Below are 25678 nucleotides of genomic sequence, written 5' to 3'. Positions count from 1 at the left end.
TTTATGGGATCCTCTTCACATTCTTTGAAGCAACAAGATTTTTTTCGTGATTCTAAGAAGTGAATCTTTTCTTTGAATGTGTTTTATAAATCTTTGCCTAATAAGGAAAAAGTAGAAAGAGATTATTTGATTTAGAGCTTGACCATCAAAGCATCTCTTGGGTGCGAAAGTAGTATTCAAAGGCAGGAAATTGTCCTTTCTTCATTGGAACGAAGGAGCTAGGGATCAATGGAGGAAACTTGATCGTGTGAAGCAGCATCAATCCAGCGCAGTGCACCAAAAGTTCCACTTAGATTGGAAAAAGAAATCATTTGTCTTATTAGCTCCACTGGTATAGATACAAAGCTCCAAAAGCAAATAAACTCTGAGGCAGCTAAATGAAGGACAATTCTTCTTGGAATTTTGGATGTTAATCTTTTCTTATCTTTTAGGAATTCAGCATTTTTGGGTAACTAATTATAAAGTTCTCTCAATTGTCGTTACATCCCACTTGGAAGATGTAAGACACCATCAACAAGAGGGCTCCAGAATGATTTTCCATTACCTGTCTTTGTCCTCTCAAAATGAGTTCATCAGAGAATTTGGTAGTGTCATCCGAAGTGCAGAGGTCGAAGAAATCCAGGATGGTATCTACTTCAACATCATCGTCAATGGTACCCATAATATATTTCACACTGAGCAGATGACCTTTTTTTTTGTTCTCTTCTCTAAAAAGAAAGAAAAGAATGAATTTTGTGTGTTGAAATTTTTTGAAAAGAAGAAAGGAATCAATGTAACCAAGTTGTACAAGATGTAGCCTTGTAACCACTGATGTGATTACAAGGCTAGGTTTGGATATTTAAAACTTTTGCGGTCAAGGATACGATAATGAATCCAATATGCTAGGTGCTTACGAGGAAACTCAAGCCTTTATAAGGCAAAATTATTTGGCAGCTCTGTACATTCACTGAAGTGCTCATATTCTGAATTTGGCTGGTGTGCAAGCAGCTGAACCATTGAGATTAAATATTCTTTGGAAATGTTGAATCTTTGTAAGTAATTTTTAGTGCAAGTCCTGCCAGATGGAAGGTCTTCACTGAAGCAACAAGAATTTCACTGCATAGACTTTATATGACAAGATGAAGCTCTCATACCAATGTGATCAAAACACTTGCCAAGAGGCCAAGAGGAATGTTGGCAGCTCTTAAACATGTCATGGAAAATCTAGATATGACCACTGAGCAGCTCAGCTAAGAACCTTAAAAAATAGTTATCAACTTTTGAATTTGCATTGCTAATTACGATTTGGTATAAAACCCTTATTGTTGTTAACGACATTAGTTGTCTTCTACAATTTGAAGCCAGTACCATCAATGACAAGCTACATTTAATTTGACAGCTGTTGAAAGATCTTAAAAAATTAGGGGTTCTTGGTTGCAAATTTTACAAGAGGCTGTAGCTGGACCGCTAGGATTCAAAACTGAACTCACTACTAAAAGAAAGCATAAACTGAAGGACTTTTACGATGCGGCATCAAACACAGTCCATTTTCACAACAGCTAAACAAAAGAATTCAAAGTGAACGTTTTTAATTTTGGTTTAGATAGTCTGATCCAGCAGATTGATTCAAGATTTAAGGCAATCCCGTTGTTTGGCAATATTTTTTTATTTATCTAGTTGTATAATGATGATCTTTCTGTTCAAAGTTAAGCTTGCACGATTTTATCAAAGAGATTTGAACAAAGAGAAAATCTTTAAACAACTCGCTGTTTTAACAATGCCCGCAAAACAATTTTAAGCACAGAAATATATTGCAGCTACTCAATCAAAATTTCGAGAAGAAACTTGAACTTTGAATTTTTCTGTACATTTGTATCATGCTCCAAATTTTTAACACTATTCCTGTGTAAGTTGCTGAGGGTGAACGATCGTTTAGTAAACTGAAGATTGTAAAAAACTTACTCCATTCAACCATAGGCCAAGATCACTGATGATTTCCAGTGCTTGAAAAATTAGCGAAAACAAAAATGAGTGAGAAATGTGACTCTAAAACATTAAAAAAGAAAAAAAACTTCTTACTTAATCTTCTTAGAGATAATTTTTGTCAGAAACTAAAATCTTTTGTGTTATTTATTCTCAGACCTTCCTATTAAATTTTTAAACTTCGACATGTATTCTTACTTTTTATTATTATTTTATTTTATTATGCATTCTTACAATTTTCTACTTAAAAATTCAAATTTTTAAAAAAACCAATTTTTTCTTTACAATATTTTGTATAAAAAACTTTTCAGATATTCTTTCAGAATAATAATAATAATAACAATACCTTGCAAAACCTTTGACTAAAATAACCAGAAGTATTACTTTTTTGTTTTAGATTTGAACTATTAACTTGTACAAAAAATGACTCTAAATACTTTGACTTTAATATAACCTCTAGAAAAATATAAAATATAAACTTGAAAAGTAAGATTATAACCAAGTAAAATGGATCACAGTAAAAGCTCTCAAAAATATGTTTATAAAATCATGAGAAAGATATAGGTAAAAATACACTTAATGATGAATTGTCATCTTTAAATGTATGTAGTCAGACGACGCAAATAAGAAAACAACCAAATATACAAAAAATGCATTTTACAAAAAACAAAACAATTTACTGAACTTTGCTCCACACTTAGTATCTTCGTTAAGTTCTATACCATATATGGCTACATACTTTACCATATACAAATATTATTACAACCACAATTTTCTATTTAAAAATGGAAATATAAAAAACGAAATTGAAAATTTAAAGAAAAAATGTTTTCCAAAAATTTAAAATAGATGAAAAAGTTACAAGATAACAAAGACAGGGTTTTAAAGAAATCAAAGAAAAGGTTTTGAAGAAAATAAAGAAAATATCTGCTTGTTAAATGTAGTGCTTTTGTTAGAATGAAAAATTCTGAACCATGAAAATAGAATTTAACAAATTATAAAGAAGATTCAACTAAAATTAATAATAATAAACACTATTTATAAATAATATAAATAATATAAACACTATTTTATGTTATGCCATTAAAATAAAGTCTTTAATTTTTACAACTAAATAAAAGATGATGCTTTTCTAAAGACAGCATATGCCCAACCAATCCCATTCTACTTAATATTTACAGTCTAATTAAAGCCCATAAACTTGCAAATTTTTTTTTATGAAAATTTTTACATCAAAAATTGTCACACCTTGCTATGAAATGTTAAAAAATAAAGCAGGTCTTAAATCAAAATCCTTCATGGTTGAAAAACTTTATTAGTAAAAGCATTAAATGGATTATTGACAGAGACAAGATACAAGTATTTTTTGATATGGGTAGTATTTTTTAAAAGGAATGACCTTTGTAAACTAAATTGGAAATTAAAAAAAAACAAAAAACGTTGAGAAGGGGGCAAAAATAGGAAACAAACTACCTACAAATATCTATAAGTTTTGAGAAAAGACATTGTTAGTAGAATTCTTAATTTTTAGTTATAGGCTTTTAAAACTTGTGTCACGGAAGGAACAATAGGTTCCTTTCGTGACACAAGTTTCAATGACTATAACAAAAAAGTTATTATTCCACATTCAATATCTTTACCTGAAACTAAATAAATCTGTTTAAAGGAAATAAAATTAATCCATTTAGATAAAGTATATTAAAAGCCTTCAAAGACTCAACTAAAAATGATCTTATGATAAATAGAAGGTTTCATTAATTTTTTTGCTGTTGTTTTATGTAGAACAATTCATAATTTAGAGAACTTATAGTATTCAAACAGAGAAATTTTCTTAATTCCTTAAAATATACAATTGAAATTAAAACAATAAATTTCTATGATATTATTATTACTAATATGTACAAATGAACAAAAGTGTAATAGAACAAAAGCGGACCAGAGGACATTTAGAAGCCACTTCAATTTTAATTAGCATAGTATTATGGGCTGTTTAAAAGTTAAAACAACAACAACAAAAAAATTATATTTAAATATTACTTGTTTTTTAAAGTTTATATTTATATGTAATATAAATATAAACTATAAAAAGTATATTTATTTTTTTAAATAAGTTTCAAAAAACCTTTTTTTGAAACTTATTTAAAAAAAATGAATATACTTTTTATAGTTTATATTTATATTACATATAAATATAAACTATAAAAATATATATATTAATATTTATAGCTCTGGTGAGTTTTGAAAAGCTAAAATTCAATGGAATAAAAATTACTTGAATAACACAAAAATTAGAAAAATGTAGTGTTTGTTGGCAGCCACAGAATCATCAGGTAACTATTCAATTGTAATTATATTATAAGCTTGAGGTAATTATTTATTGTATCATAAATTATTGTATTGCAGGTAAGTATTTATTGTTTTGTTTTAAGAAATTACTTATAACTTATAAATAAAAATAATGTTAAATTATCTCTATGTATTTCTTGCAAAAATTCTTGTTTCGTAAAAAATATCTAAATTTTGCTTTTAAAATATTTGAAATAAAAAGCATCAGCTAAATATGTTATAACACAAGATGTTGCAGCAGTGCAGGATTGTACAAATACCAGTAAAAGGAAAGCTGCATTTATCTTCACAGCAGCCACACAAACCTTCAGCAACAAGGATGAAGCTATCCTGCCACAGTCTAGAAGAAGTATTTAGAGAAGCAGAGGAATGCACCAAATCCAGCAAGCTGCCAGCATAATGGCTTCATTTTCAGCTAATGATCCTTCAATCATTTATGTTAGTGGTGGACCAGAGAAAAAAGACCATATTGCAATTCTGGATACAAGTATGTATACTATATATACATATATATATATATATATGCATATATATACTATTATACATATGTATACATGCATAAATATATACATATATATGTATATATATGTACAACCCTTGGAATTAGGAAAAATGAGATTGCCATTGCCAAATGCCGACCCTAACTCTGAGGGTTGTATGTATATTATAAAATTTTATATATATATATACATATATATATACATATATATATATATATATATATATATATATATATATATATATATATATATATATATATATATATATATATATACAGCATTGGACAAAACATTTGCAACCAACATCGAACAATGCTAAAAAGTGTTCCTAATTTTACATGTCTTAAAAATGAAACGAATTATACTACCACAGCAAACAGTTCAGGAGTCTGGAGTCATAGCATGCCATGACATGAGCAATCAGCTGACAGGTGACAGCACACAGGCAGAATTTCGTTGACAACTGCCATTTTGCAGTGGACAAAACAAGTGCAACTTTTTTGGTTTGTTTCATTTTCTTAAGTCTGATCCGTGTCAATGTCACGGAAGTTTTTTAATAATAAAAAGAAAGTATCAAGAAGTTTCCAGAAGTTTCCAGAAGCATGCAGAAGCTTCCAGAAGTTTCTATAAGAAGCATCTAGTAGCATCCAGAAGTATCCAGAAATATTCAGAAGCATCCAGAAGCTTCCAGAAGCATCGAAAAGAAGTATCTAGAATCTTTCAGAACAGGTTCACACAGGTTCATTTTACTATATAAGAGACATGTAAATCTACATGTAATTCAGTCAGTATTATCAAGACAGTTTATCGAAGTGAGTTTTATCAAAGTGTTCTATCGAAGAACATCAATACAAGAAGTGAATACAACAAGTGTTTCATTACATCAATACAGTCCACATCCAACCAAGATGTTGTGTTCCACAGAGCATTATTGTATCATCATAAGGTAAATGTAACACGGTAAGCCTTGAGAAGCGTGATTATTTATTTTTATTATTTTTATGACTTCAAGTGCAAAAATGGCTCTCGACAGTCATGGATTGGAACTAAGAAAGAAAATTATTGGCAATTACGTAAGTGGAATGTCACAAAAAAGTATTTGTGATAAATGGTCGCTCATTTCGATGGTCGCTCTCCTCGATTTAGCCTAGCTATATGAGAGTGAACCATCCAGAATGTAGACTGTACAAATATTTTTTATAACGTATAACATTCTTATGTAAAACATCTATATTTCTGGTAAATATATTGCTTTTTTGCAAAAAGAAAAAAAAAAAAATAATAAATATCGCGTGAAAAAATGGACCGTATCAAGACTATGTTCCAAATATCGTTCTACGGGGAAGTTGGCAGCAGATAACAAAGGTGGAAGACCGCGTTCCACCACTTCTAGAGAGGATTCTATGATTGTCAGATCCGTCAAGAAGGATCCCTGGATATCATCAGTCGAGATACAAATGCAATTAGAGCTGCCTGTATCGGACTGAACAATCAAACGACGTGCTATTGAAGCCGGATTGTTTTCTCGACGCCCTGCAAAGAAACCGCTGATTTCACTAAAAAACCAGAAGAAAAGACTCCTATTTGCTACATCTCATATTGACTGGAATGTGCAGAAATGGCAAACTGTCCTGTTCAGTGATGAATCGAAGTTCAACATCATTGGGAGCGATGGCATTTGCCGTGTACATCGACCGGCCGGAAAACGCCTCGATTTACATTACTGCCATAAGACCGTGAAGCATGGTGGAGGCAATGTGATGGTCTTCTGGTATTTTTCTGCTAATGGTCTAGGTCCAATACATCGAAACGATGGATTAATGGACCGTTTCATGTATAAAAATATCCTGAAAGATGTTATGTTACCTCATGCTGAATGGAATATGACAATAAAATGGGTTTTTCAACAAGACAACGATCCGAAACACACTGCAAAAGTAGTCAAGCAGTGGTTTCAACACAACCACCTATCTGTGATAGATTGGCCGCCTCAATCTCCGGATCTCAACCCTATCGAGAACCTGTGGAAGATCGTCAACCGCAGAATTAATTGTGAAGGTGTTCGTAATAAGGATCAACTGTTTGAACAAATCCAAAAGGCCTGGGCAGCGATTCCACAAAGTTTTTATCACCTGATTGAATCTATGCCTCGAAGATGCAAGGCTGTGATCGACAACAAAGGATTCTCCAAGAATGGCGAAATACAGCTTGGTCAACATTTTGTCAAGTTGCACTTGTTTTATCCAGAAGGAAATCAACTTTTTTTAATACTTTTGATTAATTTATTAATTTTCGTGTACAAATAATGAACTTTGTGATGAATAAAACTTAAAGAGCTTTGTCTCTAAACAGTTACATAGTTATTTCTCTAAATTGAAAAAATGCAGCACTTTTATATAAAGAAACTAAATTAGCATTATTTCGTTGCACTCGTTTTGTCCGATACTGTATATATATATATATATTATATATATATATATATATATATATATATATATATATATATATATATATATATATATATATATATATATATACATATATTTATAAAACAATAAATAACAATATAAGTTTAAATATATTCTACCAGTTATTAATAATTTTTACATTTACCTAATATGTATTGACTGTTGTTAATAAATAGCCAGTCTGAAGCATCTAACATTAATCCATTTGCTTTTCTCAAATATAAAGTTAAGTTTCGTGTATTACCATCTTGTTCATCATAAAAAGCATCTCCAGGAATAAGATATCGAAATAATCCACATTTTGGATACAAACTTAAATCTCCATTTGATTTTGGAGGGGTATTAGGAGGTTTGAAACATTTTTTATTTATTGAAACAGACAAAATTGTAAACTTGGAGTTTTCTTTAAAATATTTGTAAATCATTTCATTAACGTTGTAGGAATTATCTTTAAAAGTTGTAATTTGAGTTAAAATGCTTGAAATGCTTGCATAGTAAAAGTTTGAGAATGGAGTTTGAATGAATGAAGCAGTGTATGAACAATTTGTCCATATTATTCGAAAGTTATATGGATACCCAGAGTACCTTTGAAAGCTATATATTTGAATTGTGTTGCTATCTGATTTCAAGTATGCTGATAGAGTTGTAATAAATAGAAATACAATGTTGACATCGTTGTAGTCTGAATTATATTCTGAACTTAAAAGGAACTCAAAGAAGCAGAGTTCTGTTCCATATTTTTGCAAGCTTTCAAACTTGGTGTAATCAAAACTCCATTGACTAGATTTAAAAAAACTTGTGATTTGATTTACAGATGTAAGTAAATAATTTTGGTTTGAACTCATTTGGGTGATTGTTGCTACACCATAAAACATTTGTTGTGGACCATTAAACTGCAACCAAGATGATTTTTGAACAGAACTACCATTTGTATAAAGCAAATTCAAACAAAACGATTTGGAATCAAGATAACCTAAGATATCTCGAAAAGCATTTGATGGAACATAAAACTTCCAAAATCCACATTCATTGACAGAAATTGGAGGTGGAGTAATAACAACTGTATCACTTCCCCCATTTCGACCACAACTTCCTAGGCAAAACTGAGTAGAGTATGGAATAATATAAGGTTGCATGGCAGTAATAAACTGAGAGACAGGCTTATTCTGTATAGTAGTCAACTTTGTTATAATATTATCCAAATTTTGTTGAGTGCATATAATTAAAGAACAGTGTGTCCAAACAATTGTTGATGGATAGTCAAAAGATTTTATATAGATTTGCCCAAGCTTAAATAAAAATTTTATGCATCAAACCAAAAACATAAAGCTTAAATGGAAAGCAATTAAAGTTTGTCCATCAAACCAAAAAAATTAAATTGAATGAAAAGTAGTTAAAGTTTGTCCATAAAAGCAAAAAAGTAATTTTAAGTTTTTTTTAAAAAAAAAGTTATAAAAAAAAAGATCCAATTTTTAAAAATTGTAAAACTTAAAAAAAATTCAAATTCTAGATTTATTTAACAAATAATTAACATAAAAATAAATTTATAAATTTTTCAAAACAAACAAACCTTATCGCTTGAATTCAGATACAATGATAAGTTCCTGACAAATGTAAATAAAAGAAATGCAGTACTCATGTCATCTTTCAAAACATCAAACCCGGTTCGAAAAAACGGATCAAAGGGTATATCTTTTGTACTGGTAAGTATCTTATATGACACATTTGCAGTTCTACCTGAAGAATCAGTTGCTACAATTAAATATTGATATTCTGTGGCTCTTTGAATAACTTGTGGTGTCAATACTCCATATACATACTGATCATCATTCATTTGTATCCAATGATCAGGAGAGACTTTATTTCCATTTTGAAATGTAAGACCAAGCTGTAAGAATCTAGTATTTCCATCACGTTTATCGTAAAATGTCATACTGTCAATTCTTTTGTAAAACAAGCTGCAAAATTCAGCATGTTCAATATAGTTTCCATTAGGTATGGGTGGTTCTTCAATGCAATCATAATTTCCTGACACTTCCAATATTTCAAAATATTCAGACATAAAACTGAAGTAGTTGGGATTTATTTTACCAGTTACTAAAACCACTTTAGAAAAAATAAAACTAATTTGGCTGCGATATGCTTCAGTGAGTCCACGAGTTGCTTCAAGTTGCGAGGAAAATGAAAATGAGCAGTTACTCCATACAACTTGATATGAACTGCTAACTTTTTGAAACTGTATTATTTTAATGTTATTTACCTTCGAATCACCATAATAGGAGCTTGTTTTTTCAATAAAAAGCCGAAGCACATCTAACTCTGCCAATTCTTCGACTACAAACTTGTAGTTAAAGGTAACACTTATTTTGCAGTCACTTGTAAAAGGGTAATTGTTCATTGTAAAGTTAAAACCTGACAAAGCTGTTAAGTTTGCACTGTTAGTAGCCTGAATAAAATATTGATAAGAGGACTGAAATTTAAATAACGATAGTATGCTAATAGCAAATAGTTCTTGAGTAGCAGAGTTGATCTGGATCCAAGATGATGTTGATACTTTTTTATCTTAAAAGAAAAATTAAATAATTTAAATAGAATTAAACAACTTACAAAAAATTTTTTATGCAAGTGGTTGTAAAAAAGTTAATTTTTTTGTTTCATTTTTCTACTAAGTTTGGAATAAGTCAAGATTCTTTTTAAAAAAAGTCTGGCATTTTTGTGTAACTTGATAAGGTAATTTATAACTGAGATAACATATTGTTTTAAAGTTTTGTTTTAAGGTAACATATAACATGTTTTAAGTTAATTTATAACAGAGATAACATCTTGTTATGAAAGGTCATTGCACCTGCTTTCCATGTTTTTGGGCTGGGAAGCAGGTGCAACATCTATTGTAAAAAAAGTTCATAAAAGATTTTAGGAAAATAAAAAAGATCTATTGATGGCATTTGAGTACCATAAAAAAGTTTTTGACAGAGTACAAAGAGAGGTAGTTTTGGCTTAAAAGTGTTTAGTAGAGATGTATATCAGATATGATATTTGGCAGGTATCTAGTATGAAACAATGGATATCTAACTATCAGGTATCCAGCTGGATATATATCTATCCAGCCAAATATACTGGATATTGCTTTATATTACTTTTTTTATAAAGTTCTAGCTATTTATAAAATAAAAACAGACGCTTTCGGGTAATTCCATGTCAAATCATCCAAAAAAATCAAAAAATGTCACCCTATGTTTGGGATTTTGCTAATTTTTTTATATGTTATATGGTTTATGAAAATTAAGAAAATTTGAAATTTGGAACCTCCAACCCCTTACGGTTCTTGAGATATTTAGGTTTCAATTTTCTTATTTATGCTGACTCAGCATTTGTTGCAAAATGTATTTTTGTCATTAAATAGCAATAATTAATGGACGAAATAAGGTATCATTCTGAAATTTGGTACATAGACAATCTTCCATATGGCGGATACAAATATTAGATTAAAAAAAATTTTAGACCACGTTAAGTACATGTAAATTGAATAATAATGGCATTTATTTTGGGGTATTTTGACGGTCAAATTTGTGATGTCACCTTGATAATTTTTTTTTAGGCATTAATATAACTTACAATATAGGTATCAAACTTCACTATTAATTAAAAATATATTATTGCATTTTTTGACTTTTCTAAATTCAGCCTTTCAAGTAAAGCTTATATAAATGCTGAGTCAGCATAAAATTTATTGCTAACTTATTAATGAAAAAATTAGCTATATCTTAATTTCTGGTTGTAAAAAGTCATTTTCAAAGTCATTTTGAAGGCAATAATAGATGTATATAAATATAAATTCTAAATTTTTTGTACCTGGGGTAGGCCCCCCCCCGCCCTCCCAAAAAAAATGAAAATTTTCCTAATTTTGTAAAAAGTTATTTTTAAAGTCATTTTGAGAGCAATGATAATTTTTTAGGTATTTATAAATATTTAGTGGGGTAGGCTTCCCCCTCACCCGCCCTACCACGAAAAATATATTTATATTTTGCTAATTTTGTTATACCAATAAAATAAGGATTGCTTTCTTAAAATTTTTCCATCAAGCTTTTGGATGCCAGCTAGGTTGGGGGTCGCAATAAGGCATATTACCAAATCTTTCCAAAAATGTTTTAATGAAAATATATAAAGACAAGTTACCAAGAGATTTTTATTTGTGTGGCCAAATTGTGCTAATTACACATACAATTATATTTAACTATATTTAAAAAAATTATATACAAGTATAAAAATAATGACGCAATAGAAACTTTTTCTAAAAATCTTGATTATTTTGTTCAATAATTTTTGCCAACTCAATTTCTGAAATTTTGTATACACGACCATTTGTTGTAGATGGCGGATCAATGGTACATAAAATATGATTTGATGGGACCCAACACATATCTTCTCGTGCAGGCCAAGAAAAACTTGGACTGGGACCATGTGGGTGCATAAATTGAATTTTATAATCTCCTTCTCCTTCATCTTTTTTGTTTATAATTCCAATCCACCAAAAGCTGTCATACATGCAAGCTACATAGTCCATATGATTATAAATAACTTGCTGCACAACCAGCTCATTTGGTATCTGCACAAGCTTAAATGTCTGAACATCAGTTTGTTGACTCATCCTTTTAAAAGAAATTGTATATTTATCAATTGGTATAAAATGGTGAAAGGATCTTGTTCCTGGCAAGGTTCTTCCCATAGTAAACCTTGGTTGCAATGATGATCGTACTTCATTTATTTCTATTTTATAAACTAAAATAAATTGAATGTTTTTTATATTGGTTACACAAAATTTAAACATCTTATCTACCTCCAAAATCTGTCCAGTCACTGTTCTTTTTAAACTAGCTTGTGCAGTTAATCGTTTTACTGTGCCGCCAACGCCATCACAAGCAGACTTACCATGGCTAGTAGCAAAAAAAACCCATTCACCATCAATATCAAAGTCTTCTTTGTGATGACAAAGATTAATAAAGTTTTTAAAGTTTTTATATTGTGCTGCACATCCATCAGTGAAGTATTTAATATTACTAATCTGTAGAATGTTTGCCTTAATGTAATTGGTAATGAGCTGTTGTATTTTATATACAAAGTATACATCATGCTCAGCGTCATCAGAAAGGATGCAAAATGACTTTAATAGTAGTTTATCATTTGATTTATAGTAAATAATAATAGGGTGAAGTGTACATTTTGGTTTATTCCAATGGTAACTTTGCACCTCATCCTGAACAATAAATTGGAAGTTCTCTGCAAAGTCACACTATACTATACACTCATTTTGATTTAATAACTCTTTACAGTCTTTGAGGTACTTGGCTTGACTTTTAGCTATAAGTGAATGAGATGTTAATTTATCTATTTTATTGCATATAAGGTCGATAACATCTTCAATATTAATTTTTTGATTGATCAGCGTAGTTCTATCTGTATGCTGCCATTGGTTAATTGTTATTTCTTTATGGCTGTTGTCAAACTTTGCTGTTAAGAATTCTTTTAAAGCAGCAATACCAGGGCATAACGGACATCGATGTAACATGCACTCTACATTATCCCTATTGCAAACAATCATTTCCATCAAATCTCTATAGTCTTTGTCAATTTTAAGAGCATCAGTTAACAACTTAACATTCTGATGATAGGTACAGACACAAACACAGTGGGTGCCAGACGAGTTTGTGGTTATACACCATCTAGGGCGAAGGCTGCAAAACATAGAAAATCCGACGTTTAAGTTAGAATGTTGGAACTTAAATGCTACATATAGTTCCTTTAAATTAATCAATATTAGTCTTTTTTGCATGTGTTGCCTGTACCCTATACTCACAAAATCTTTTTTTCCAGGCAGCATTCGTGTGTACTCGTCACTTTGATAAAAGCTATGAACAAGATCAATGGTTGCGTGGGAAAGCGACTTTCCTTTTTTTGATGATGGTTTATGCAAAATTCCATGTTTTTTTTTAGCTTTTCTAGCTTCTCGTACTAGGTAATTAGATACATTAAAAAATTCTGCAGACTTTGCGAGTGACCTTGATTCTGGAGTTAGTGTTAATATCTGAATTTTTGCGGAGTATGATGTCACATTTTTTATCTTATCTTTCAATTCATTTAAAAGTGAGTATAGATCGTCAATTTGGTTATCAATTGAAGAACTTAATGGTGTACAAGATGGTGTCAATGTAATCATAGGATCAATATCATAAACTTTTTTTATTTTGTTTGCTGTTGCTCCAGTTATTTGATCAAATTTTCTTTTGGCAGCTGGTAATCGTTGGTGTTTTGGAATTGATTTAAGCTTAATAGGTGACACACCTATAGATCCAAGACTTTCATTGAGAGATGAACGTTGTTCTTGTTCAGGCTCAATCCTACTATAGCATTGATCAATTGATTTTAATTCTTTATTTATACAATGTACCCTTTTGTAACAACTACTGCATAATTTCCACCCAGGTACAGCAGCAATGTCTTGTGTTTTTAGAGTTATTGCCATTGATAGCGATATCTTCACATTTCCTATGAAAAAAAGGAAACAATCATTTCTAAAAACTAATATCAACTCACCATCATTGTAAAGAACAAATGAGTGTAATTGTTACTTTATAAATGTACCTAATTTTTTTTAAATTTATTTAATTACTATTTTAATCAAAATAATAAACTGTTTCATCAAAATAGTATAAAAATTACCTTTCACATTTTTCTTTCGATTTCCATGTTTTTTATATAGATTACAGCATTTCTGAAATTTTCTTTCAAATGCAGCTCCAAAGTATTCTCTATGATAATAGCAAACTGTTGTAAACAATTTTTCACAATCAAATAAACCAGCTCTCCATAATAACTCTTGTTTTTCAACACTTGAAAACGCTGATAGATCTAAAAGACCTTGTCTTCTTGTTAAACCTTGCTTGTGGCAGTCAACATTACATTCTAATCCAATAGAACACTTTTCCATCATTTAAAGTTTTTAATCTATTCGAAAAATCTGATTTTTATATATTTTACTAAATAAATTTATTTAGAAATACCATGAACATTATTTGGTTTATAGAAAACTCTTATTACAAATTATTTGTTAGGGGAAGGGAAGCCTCCCTCAGGTACCAAATATTTATAAATACGTATACATTTATCATTGCCCTCAAAATGACTTAAAAAAAACTTTTTACAAAATTAGGAAAATTTTCGTTTTTTTTGGGAGGGCGGGGGGGCCTACCCCAGGTACAAAAAATTTAGAATTTATATTTATATACATCTATTATTGCCTTCAAAATGACTTTGAAAATGACTTTTTACAACCAGAAATTAAGATATAGCTAATTTTTTCATTAATAAGTTAGCAATAAATTTTATGCTGACTCAGCATTTATATAAGCTTTACTTGAAAGGCTGAATTTAGAAAAGTCAAAAAATGCAATAATATATTTTTAATTAATAGTGAAGTTTGATACCTATATTGTAAGTTATATTAATGCCTAAAAAAAAATTATCAAGGTGACATCACAAATTTGACCGTCAAAATACCCCAAAAAAAATGCCATTATTATTCAATTTACATGTACTTAACGTGGTCTAAAATTTTTTTAATCTAATATTTGTATCCGCCATATGGAAGATTGTCTATGTACCAAATTTCAGAATGATACCTTATTTCGTCCATTAATTATTGCTATTTAATGACAAAAATACATTTTGCAAAAAATGCTGAGTCAGCATAAATAAGAAAATTGAAACCTGAATATCTCAAGAACCGTAAGGGGTTGGAGGTTCCAAATTTTAAATTTTCTTAATTTTCATAAACCCTATAACATATAAAAAAATTAGCAAAATCCCAAACATGGGGTGACATGACCTGGATGATTTGACATGGAATTACCCTTTCACAAGTCTTCAACTACAAACAGAATTCAGAACTTGTTTTAAATAATCAGTGAAAACTGTTATATCTGCACTCGCTAGCTAACTTGTATTTTTTTAATCAGTGCAACTCATACAGCCCATGTTTGCAGTAACCTATTTGCACTTATTATAATGTCTGAAATAAGAAAGCGTCTTCATGTATAAGCGTATTTTTGTATATATACATAATTATTATATTCACATATTTGATACCAAAACATTTATATGTATTGACACCAGGGATGTGAAGTCCTATCGATTTTCAGGGACTCAGGGACTCTGGATAGGGTGCAACAAATTTTTTGAACATTAAAATTAGTATCTTTATTTATTGATAAACATCTAATTTAAGAGATAAACAAGGTTTATATTTTGTCAAACAAGACAACATATAAACCTTTTTAAATTTTTATTTATATTTTTTAAGTTTTATTTTTAAAAAAAATAAAACTTTATTCTATTTTTATTCTTTTATTCTAGTTAATAAGTTGTTGGAAAAAAAGATGCTTATTGAATTTTTTTTATTGAATTTAATTAATTTTTATTTTTTTTAAACATTTTTCTATGCATTTGTAAAGTGGCACTTTACAAATGCATAGAAAAATGTTTAAAAAAAATAATTTAATTTAAAAAATTTAAAAACCAATTAAAATAAAAGTAACTAAAATAAAACAAATATTTATAGAAATTTTCACAATTTTTTTTTTAAATCTAAAAAGATATCATATTGAGTATTAAATATTAAGTTGATAAAAATATCATATTTTTGGTGTTGTTAAATGCACAATAAAAAATGAAAACTATAACAAACATAATAAGTCAAACGAAAACTGTAAATAAGTCATATAAAAACTATAAATAATACTATAAAAATATAAATAGTAAAACTATAAATAAAACATAAAAAATCTATTCTATCAGATTATATTTCAGAAAAAATTAAAAATATTTTAAAAAACTTTTAAAAGTGTTAATATGCAAGCAAACATAATTCACTTTGAGGAAAAGAAAAAAATTTTAAAAAAAAACTATTGAAGAAAGCAATCATATTATTTAAGCGCGGTTTTTTTTTAAAAAAGTAACTGCAAATGCATTCAATTTATGTAAAATTTTACATGCTTTTGTAAATGCATGCAAAAACCATGCTAAAACATATTACTTTCTTCAATAATGTACTTAGTTTTTTTATTTAAAAGTAACGCTATTAAAGAAAGTGATCATGTTTTAACATGGTTTTTTTAAAGTTTTTGAAAATGGGTTTTAAATTTTAGTAACTAATTGTATTTTTATTACAAAGATGTGTTTTTTATAATAAACAAAAAAGTATCAACTCCATAATTATTTGGAAAAAAATAAAGGTTTACACATTCACCGATTTGTTGTGCCCGGCTAGAGTCAAAAAAAAAGGGACTCCTTGGAATCCCATATTTTTTTCTATAAATTTTCTACAATTAACTAAAGTTTTTAGGGATCAAGTATTTCATTAAATGCTTGAGTAGACTATACAAAGTTTCAATTATGCTGTAAAAAATTATAGTTTTTTTTTAATTTCATTTCTTAGCTCAAAAAATAATATTTCTTTCAGGTTGAAGATATTTCTATTATATATACAATGATATTATTATATAATATACTATATATTTATAACATATTTTGTATAACAAATTTGTTAACTTAAGTAGTTTAGTGGTAGAGCACTTGCCTTGTAAGTGAAAATTTCTGCACTCAACTTATTTCTTAGCACATGGGCCTTTTCTTGTTTTAAACTCTTCCAAAATTACATAATTAGTTAAATAAATTACATAATTAATTACAAAACTACATAATTAGTTAAATAAATTACACAGTTAATTACAAAATTACATAATTAGTAAAATAAATTACATAATTAATTACAAAATTACATAATTAGTTAAATAAATTACACAATTAATTACAAAATTACATAATTAGTTAAATAAATTACACAATTAATTACAAAATTACATAATTAGTTAAATAAATTACACAATTAATTACAAAATTGCATAATTAGTTAAATAAACCACAAAAAATAGCTATTAAAACCACGATTATAATAACTTGTAAACTAAATGCATATTTAAACCAAAATGTTGTTTTTATTTAACTTCAATGATAAATTATAGCAGCTCAAAAATTATTAAGAGTTTTATTCTAATGATGTGCTCAGACACATTTAATAGACATCAATTGCTACATTTGAAAAATGATACTTCCTAACTGTGTTTAAAAAGATTTAACAGCTAAGAAAACTACTTAGGGGTCGTCCATAAACTAAGTTACGCATAATTTGAACTTTTAGATCCCCGACTGCCACTCCCCCCCTTCCTCCACCCTTATCACAACATCCTAACTTTTTAGTAATAAAACTCGTCACATAACCACAAACTCCTCCTCCTAAAATGTGACATAATTTATGGAAGACCCCTTATATGATTTAAAAATATGACTTTCAATTTTTTTAATCAGTAAAATCATTTCTGTTAGTTTAAATGGTAACATTAAGAAAACGCCTTAAAAAATTACTTTTTTTACATTAGCACCAATGTATGTTTGAATGTGTAAATATTTGCGTCTAAACTAGGGTTGTTGTCATAGTCCTGGTTTTTACATAAAAATGCAAAGTGCTAAACTAGTTAAAATTAAAATTTTCATTGCATTCTCCTATGGATAAACTGGGACAATGACGATCCTAGCCTAAGCATGATTCAGTATCTAGCTATCAAAGTACACCAAAGCATTTGTACACCACATATGCTGTGATTTACCACTTAGATTCTTTAAAAGCAATGTATACTAAAGGCAATGTATGCCATAAACATGCTGCACATTTTTGAATAAATAATATGCTAGAGGGCTTGTCTATATGCAGTGTAATTCAATGTGTTTGTGCTTATACTGGTTTAAAATTATGCAATTTTTTGATCAAAGACTCAAAGACCTTGCTAATAACAGATAGAAGATTGATTGGACTATAGTTGGAAGGGTCAGAATGTTCTCCAAAGTTTTTAAATTTGAACCACAGATGCCATTTTCCAGCAGGCAGGAAAACAAGATTTACTCAAGCATTTATTAGATTGTATAGAGAATTGATGAGAATTCCAAAGAACAGTTTTTTAAGATTATGACAGGAATATTTTCTGGACCACAAGCCGTAGAAAAGTTTATTTGAGATACAATTTTAACAACAGAAACTGGTTTTCAATTGATGGTTACTTCAAAGCCACAAAAATACCATGAGTCTTTGTGAAAGATATATTAAGTTAGGTAGTGGAGATTTTATGTTTAATATTTTGGGTAACTTTGGGCATGATATACATTTAAAGAGAACTTGACTTATTTATAGATAAAGCATTGCATCCCAAACAATGAGCTATCCACTTGACTCAGTCCCATTAATTTATCCAAAGTCCTAATGTAGGGCTTCTTATGTGGCTTCAACAATGGACAACAAAAGAATTAACAGGGAAACCATCATGCGTAACATGACACCATTAATAATTTGATATTTTACAGCTGTCGATAGAATCAGTCTCTCTGAGAGCTACCACAGAGTTCGGGAAACCTTACAAAAATCTAGCCTCAGAACCATTAAACTTATTTTAAGAGCTGTACCCTCATTAAGAGATAATAGGAAAAAATGCATAAAAAAAAAAGACAAAAAAAAAAATCAAAGATTTGAGCGAAGAAGATCCAGAGTTGGTTAAATATTATAAATGGTATATCTTTAGTGTTTAGGTTTTCAAGAATTATACAGTATTATTACTGTATTACTGTATGATTCAAGAATTTCATAGTCACTGTATACTGTATGATTCAAGAATCATACAGTATACAGTGACTATGTATGAAAATGTTACAACAGCAATGAAACCAAAATATTTTAAAGTAAAGGTGTGCATCAGGATTCATAGCTCAGTTTGTAGCACATTTTGGTTTACTATAAGATCCATTCTCCGTTATATACACTGTAGTCAAAATGTAATTACACATTGCAGAAACATAAGAATTAATAAAGTTAGGCTCTGGAAAATAGAAGCGAAAAGAATGAATGATAGATACAAAGATGGATGGAAAGATAATTTTATCTTCTTATATATCTATATTGGTAAAAAATGAATACATTTGTCCAACAACATCTGTTAAGTAATCCAAGATTATCTGTACATTTTTGTCCAAGATCAATTTGTATTTTTTTTTACTCCAATAACAATATCATCTAAAAATGACCCCTAACAACATCTTTAGGAAAATGTAACTACATCGGGGAATTTTAAGTCCAATAGTATCTGGAAGAATTTCCACTAGATGTAATTAAATCTGAAAAAAAATTTATATTTAAATTTATCTACATCTGATTAAAACAATGCATTATTAGTTAATTTTTTTTTTTTTTAGAAAAAAATATGTAATCATCTGGTTAAAAAATTATGTATGTAACCATCTGGTTAAAATAATGCATTTATTTAATATATTTTTTTGTTATTCTTAATATAATAAAAAAGTTCTAACTTCATCTGTAGAATCCACAGATAGAGTTGAAGAAATGGAGCTATTCTTAATATAATTGAAAAGATGTAACTACATCTGTAAAATCCAGATGTAGTTGCACAGATGTTGTTATAACTGAAAAGATGTAACTACATATGTAATATTCATATATTTTTTGTACAGATGTTATTAGACACCAATGAAATTTCAGATGCTGTAGGACAGATATTATTATACTTCATTATATTTACAGATGTTGTTGGACAGATGTTATAAGATATGACAAAAGCTGATCAAAAAATTATCTTTAGAAAAAGTTATACACCATATGTGCATAACAATTTGTGGTAGTAAAACATGACCAATGATGAGTGATGTTGATGGTGCCCTAGTCAATCTTTTCTTACAACTATAGATATATTAGAGCAGGTTGATCTTAAAACTGAGTTATTAGATTAGTAGGGTGTATTATTGCACGTTAAAACATCAATCTGAAAGAATTTTTTTATATTTGTTTTGTTTTTTGAGGAAAGCTAATTTTTGATGCATTTTATAAAAACATTTTTAAAAAAGTTTCAATATAAAAACACCGTTACAAATAATACCTTGAAAAATAACATATTTAAAAATCATTGAGTTTAAAATATTATTTAAAAGAAATATTATTTAAAAGAAATAATATTTTAATATTACTTTTAAATATATCCAATTAAATTAATTACTTCATAATTTTTGATAAATTTTATTAAAATAGGTGAATTTATGAATGCAAAATGAATTAAATTAATGATTTTATTTCATTTTCTCTTAACATAAACTTAGTTTACTTAAACAAACATAATTTTATTTTATTCTTAAATATCTAAATGGAAAAAAATTTTTTTTATGGAACTGTAAGTTTCATGCTATCCGGCAATCATTCAGCTATAGTATTTAAAATCATTAAAATAAAAACCATTAAAAAAATAACTTTTGTTAAATTAAACATCTAAACAAATATGAAATAAAATTAGCGGAAAATCACTTTTTTTATGTGTTATGAACTTAAAAGTCCTGTTATACAAAAAAAAAAAAAAACTTAAAAGTGTATCAACCTGAGATCTAAAAAAGTCACCATCAAATGCTGAACCCAGTTATGTTGTTTTATTAACTAAAAGTTAATATTTTAGGCCTAATAATATTACAAAAAACAGCTTTTTTAGATCTTATTAGAGAAAATGGAAAATGTTTAATTCTTCATATGTTTTTTTAGGGAAGTATAACTTTTTTGAAATTAGAATTAGATTCCTCATCTATTGAGACTCATGTTAACTATTTTTAAAAAAGTTTTTTTTTAACAAAAAAAAAGAGCCTCCAAAATGTCGATTTTAGGGGCAGTTTGCTTAAAAATTGTTGCCAAATTGGAAGCTGAAATTAAAACACTTTTAATAGTATTAAATTACACTAATTTTAACTAGCCCATTTTCCGAAAAACATAAACTTCAAAAACAGTGTTACTATGTAAAATAACTCAATTTCAAATCAAAGTGTTTAACACAATTAAATAAATAGAAATAGTTTCTTTGTTTACTTTTTTATTTTTTTATTCTTTGACTTAAATCTAACTATAATTTTAATACTTATTGAGAAAATTGCATTAGAAAATTTTTTTTTACTTTTAAAAATCAAAACATTTATCATCTATTTACTTACAATTACTATCCAGCAATCTTAATGCCAAGTGCTGTGAGCCTTCACTGTCAATGAACAAATCAGCTGGTAATCGAAAAACATAAACACTGCAAAAGTTAACACCTGGTGGAGATATTGGATTAAAAGGACGGGGTGGCGGCGGCGGTGAAAAACAAGTTGAAGCAAAGTTAATCTGAGCAAATTTGTAATATGAGTTCCCATTTGTAGAACTAACAAATAAATTGTTCAGCGCACCTTTTAAAAAATAAAATAAATGTAAAAGCCATGTTTTTATACACACCCACATATGTGAGCTTGTTAGGATAACTTTACTTTTTTTAATTAAACATTACAAAGTTAAAAAAGGAGACAAGAAAAAATTTTAAGAATTAAAAAAAATTTCAAAACTTAAAACATTTCTTTAAATAGAATGCTTGTCCGAACCAAAACCCTTACATAGTGTTTGTATAATAACTGCACCTATTGGTAAATAGATTGGTCAATAATTCACTACATCACTTTTTGGTTTCCCAAGTTGAACCTATGAAAAAGGGAAAAACTTTGGCTTAAAAGTAACTAAAAAATCATGGTTTTTATTTAATTTTCAAAAAAGATTATTTAGCATAACTCTTGATCACAAGCTGGGTCCCATCTGTATCAGTAAAAAACTTTTATTTAAAGGTATCAATCTCAAAAGAGGTGAATTTTATTAAAAGTTTAGAAATAATAATGGTTTTAAATAGAAATAAATAACTCAAATTTTATATAAAAAAAAAATATCTTTTAACAAAAATTGATAAGGTTATTTTATAAGACATTAGCAAAATTTTTTCTCAGAACATTTTTAGCAAAAAAATTTATGAATTTTAAAATCTCTGTAAAAATCTTGTCCTTTTTTGGATCCAGCTTAATATGCTTTTAGTGAAAATTTTTTTACTGATATATGGGACCCAGTGTGTAATAAACAGTCATGCTAAGTCACCTTTTTAATTAAAGTAAATAAATCAATGATATTCTAGTTCAAAGTTCATCTATTTTTCATAGGATTAAATGGGGACACCAAAAGGTTATAACTCTAATATATGCTAAGACCTATATTTAAAACAATCTGATAAATGTTGTCTTAAACGTGTGTAATAATTAAATTAATACATAAATAGCATATAATATCACTTTACATATATATCAGGGTGTTAGCCAGCCCAATGACAATACATTTAACACAGAATTCACAATGGGTTTAAAATTCCCAAAATTCAATGACCTTTTTTTTTCTTTTAAAGTAATAGGACTATTTTAATAAAAACTCCAAATGTTTTGCAGAAGAATAAAAATAAATATTCCCTATATTGCAAAACTTTCATAAAAAATATACTCCTGGCTAACACCCTGTGTGTATGAGTTTATATATATATATATATATATATATATATATATATATATATATATATATATATATATATATATATATATATATATATACATATATATATATATATATATATATATATATATATATATATATATATATATATATATATATATATATATACATATATATACATATATATATACACATATATATACATATATATATATATATATATATATATATATATATATATATATATATATATATATATATATATATATATGTATATATATATATGTATAGATATATATATATACATATATATATATATATATATATATATATATATATATATATATATATATATATATATATATATATATATATATATATATATATATATATATATATATATATATTAGGCTGGTGCTAAAGTAAATTCGCATAATTTCAAAGTCAAATATGATGCACATGCGTAGTGCAAATGCAAAAAATATATATATTAGTTGAAAGCAATCTTTTTTGCACATTTTAAGTTATAAATTCTAATTTTTTTAGTAACATTGTATATATATAATTCTTTTTTAGAAAATGTCCATAGAAAAAATACATTTTAGACATTGCATGTTGTGCAAATTTCGGCAGGGTAAAAATGCAACAAAAGCGACAGAAGCGATTTATTCTGTTTACGGTGTGGATGCTCGAAATGTTCGTGTTTGCCAGAAGTGGTTTGCTAAGTTTTGCAGTGGAGATTTTGATCTTAAGGACAAAGAACTTTCAGGAAAGCCACAAGAAATGGAAACAGACAATTTAGAGGAATTGCTAAAAGAATCCTTACGGCAATCAACTCGAGAATTAGCAGAACAACTTGGAGTTGATCATTTGACTGTTTTAAGACGATTACACGACATGGGAAAGATTTAAAAGGTTAGAAAATGGGTCCCACATGACTTGACTGAAAACAACAAAATGCAATGTTTGAGCACCTGTATTTCTCATATGGCTAAGTACAAAAAAAAGGACTTTTTGTGGAAAATTGTAACGGGTGATAAAAAGTGGGTTTATTATGGCAATCCTTTCAACAAAAAGCAGTGGTTGAGTCCTAGTAAATCAGCATCTGCCTCACCTAAACCCGATATTCATCGAAAAAAGGTAATCCTTAGCGTATGGTGGGATATGAAAGGTATAATATACTATGAACTGCTGAAACCAAAGCAAACTATTAACGCTGTACGCTACTTGCAACAATTGAGGCATTTGAATGAAAAAATCTTAGAAAAAAGGTCCGAACCGGGTCATGGAAACCGTAAAATCATATTGCTGCACAATGCTCGGCCCCATGTTGCTATGAGAACCAAAGAAACTATTTTAGAACTAGGCTGGTAAGTCTTGCCGAATCCTGCGTATTCACCAGACATGGCACCATCAGATTACCATTTGTTCCGTTCAATGGAACATTTTTTACAGGATAAACCATTCAAAGAAAATCAAGATTTACAAAATCAGCTAGATGCCTATTTCGAAGCAAAGACCCAGTCTTTCTACAGAGATGGAATTCGTCAGTTGGTCACAAAATGGCAAAAGGTCATAGATAGCCAAGGAAATTATTTTGATGACAAATGACTTCTTAATTTTAACTATATTTAATAGTACTGAAAAAATATTAAATAATAATGAAAAAAAAAAGAACTTTCTTTTGCACCAAACTAATATATATATATATATATATATATATATATATATATATATATATATATATATATATATATATATATATATATATATATATATATATACATATATATATATATATATATATATATATATATATATATATATATATATATATATATATATATCTTAAAAATGATTTATTCAATTGTACAACTTTTATTTAAAAATTTAGCACTAATGTTAAAATTTTAATATTATTAATTTTATATATATATATATATATATATATATAAATATATATTTATATATATATATATATATATATATATATATAATATATATATATATATATACATATATATATATAAATATATATATACATATATATATATATATATATATATATATATATATATATATATATATATATATATATATATATGTATATATATATATATATATATATATATATATCTTAAAAATGATTTATTCAATTGTACAACTTTTATTTAAAAATTCAGCACTAATGTTAAAATTTTAATATTATTAATTTTATATATATATATATATATATATATATATATATATATATATATATATATATAAATATATATTTATATATATATATATATATATATATATATATATATATATATATATATATATATATATATACATATATATAAAATGAATAAAAACAACTTTTGATGGAACTCTGAGTTTCATGCTTTTCGGCAATCATCAGCCATTGTGTATTTCGTCACTAAAAAACCATTTAAATATTAACATTTAACCATTGTTAAACACAGGCTTCATAAAATTTTTAATCGAAACTATATTAAAGTTAGCTATAGTTGCATGCCTAATGTCAAGTCTTTAATAAATGCACATAACAATAAAATTTTACAATGCCTTTCTAACAATGTCGTATACCAAACCACTGTAAGTTCTGGAGATCCTCAATTCAAAGATAAAGTTTATTTCGGTATAAGTGAAACCACATTTAAATTAAGATATGCCAACCATCTTAAATCTTTCAATATACCCAAATATGAAAATGATACTGAACTTTCCAAAGAAATATGGAAGCTAAAATCGAAAAATATAAAACCTGTTGTTACATGGAAAATAATAGCACGATGTAAGCCCTACAATCAAGCATCTAAAGTTTGCAATCTTTGTCTCCGCGAGAAATTTCATATATTGTCATATAAAGGAGAAAACTTACTAAATAAAAGATATGA

The 25678-nt window shown here is 27.7% G+C and overlaps 2 protein-coding genes across 3 annotated transcripts in view; both read right to left on the bottom strand.

Annotated features, from left to right (window-relative positions):
• The window catches only part of LOC105844463 (uncharacterized), a 70709-nt gene that overhangs the window by 8776 nt on the left and 36255 nt on the right, over positions 1–25678 (bottom strand). For both annotated transcript variants that reach the window (XM_065798247.1, XM_065798246.1), the window contains exons 6-8: positions 21410–21643; positions 8847–9838; positions 7422–8565 (exon numbers count right to left, since the gene is read on the bottom strand). In XM_065798247.1, coding sequence (XP_065654319.1) covers positions 7422–8565; positions 8847–9838; positions 21410–21643 — 2370 coding nt within the window. The remainder of the gene's footprint in view (positions 1–7421; positions 8566–8846; positions 9839–21409; positions 21644–25678) is intronic.
• On the bottom strand, positions 12556–14356 carry LOC136080879 (uncharacterized). Its single transcript, XM_065798245.1, has 2 exons — positions 13994–14356; positions 12556–13819 (listed from the first exon to the last, which is right to left on the bottom strand). Exons 1-2 carry the CDS (start codon positions 14262–14264, stop codon positions 12567–12569), a joined length of 1524 nt encoding a protein of 507 aa, XP_065654317.1. The 5' UTR covers positions 14265–14356; the 3' UTR covers positions 12556–12566.

The sequence above is a fragment of the Hydra vulgaris genome, chromosome 05, assembly GCF_038396675.1.
Source record: "Hydra vulgaris chromosome 05, alternate assembly HydraT2T_AEP".
NCBI lineage: Eukaryota > Metazoa > Cnidaria > Hydrozoa > Anthoathecata > Hydridae > Hydra > Hydra vulgaris.
This window is presented reverse-complemented; position numbering and strand designations above follow the sequence as displayed.

Excerpts from the sequence above, each read along its gene's own strand:
- LOC136080879 (XM_065798245.1), bottom strand. The coding sequence starts at position 14,264 with ATGATGGAAAAGTGTTCTATTGGATTAGAATGTAATGTTGACTGCCAC. Across the intron at positions 13,820-13,993 it reads TCGAAAGAAAAATGTGAAAG|GAAATGTGAAGATATCGCTA; the intron begins GTAATTTTTATA and ends TTTTTTTCATAG.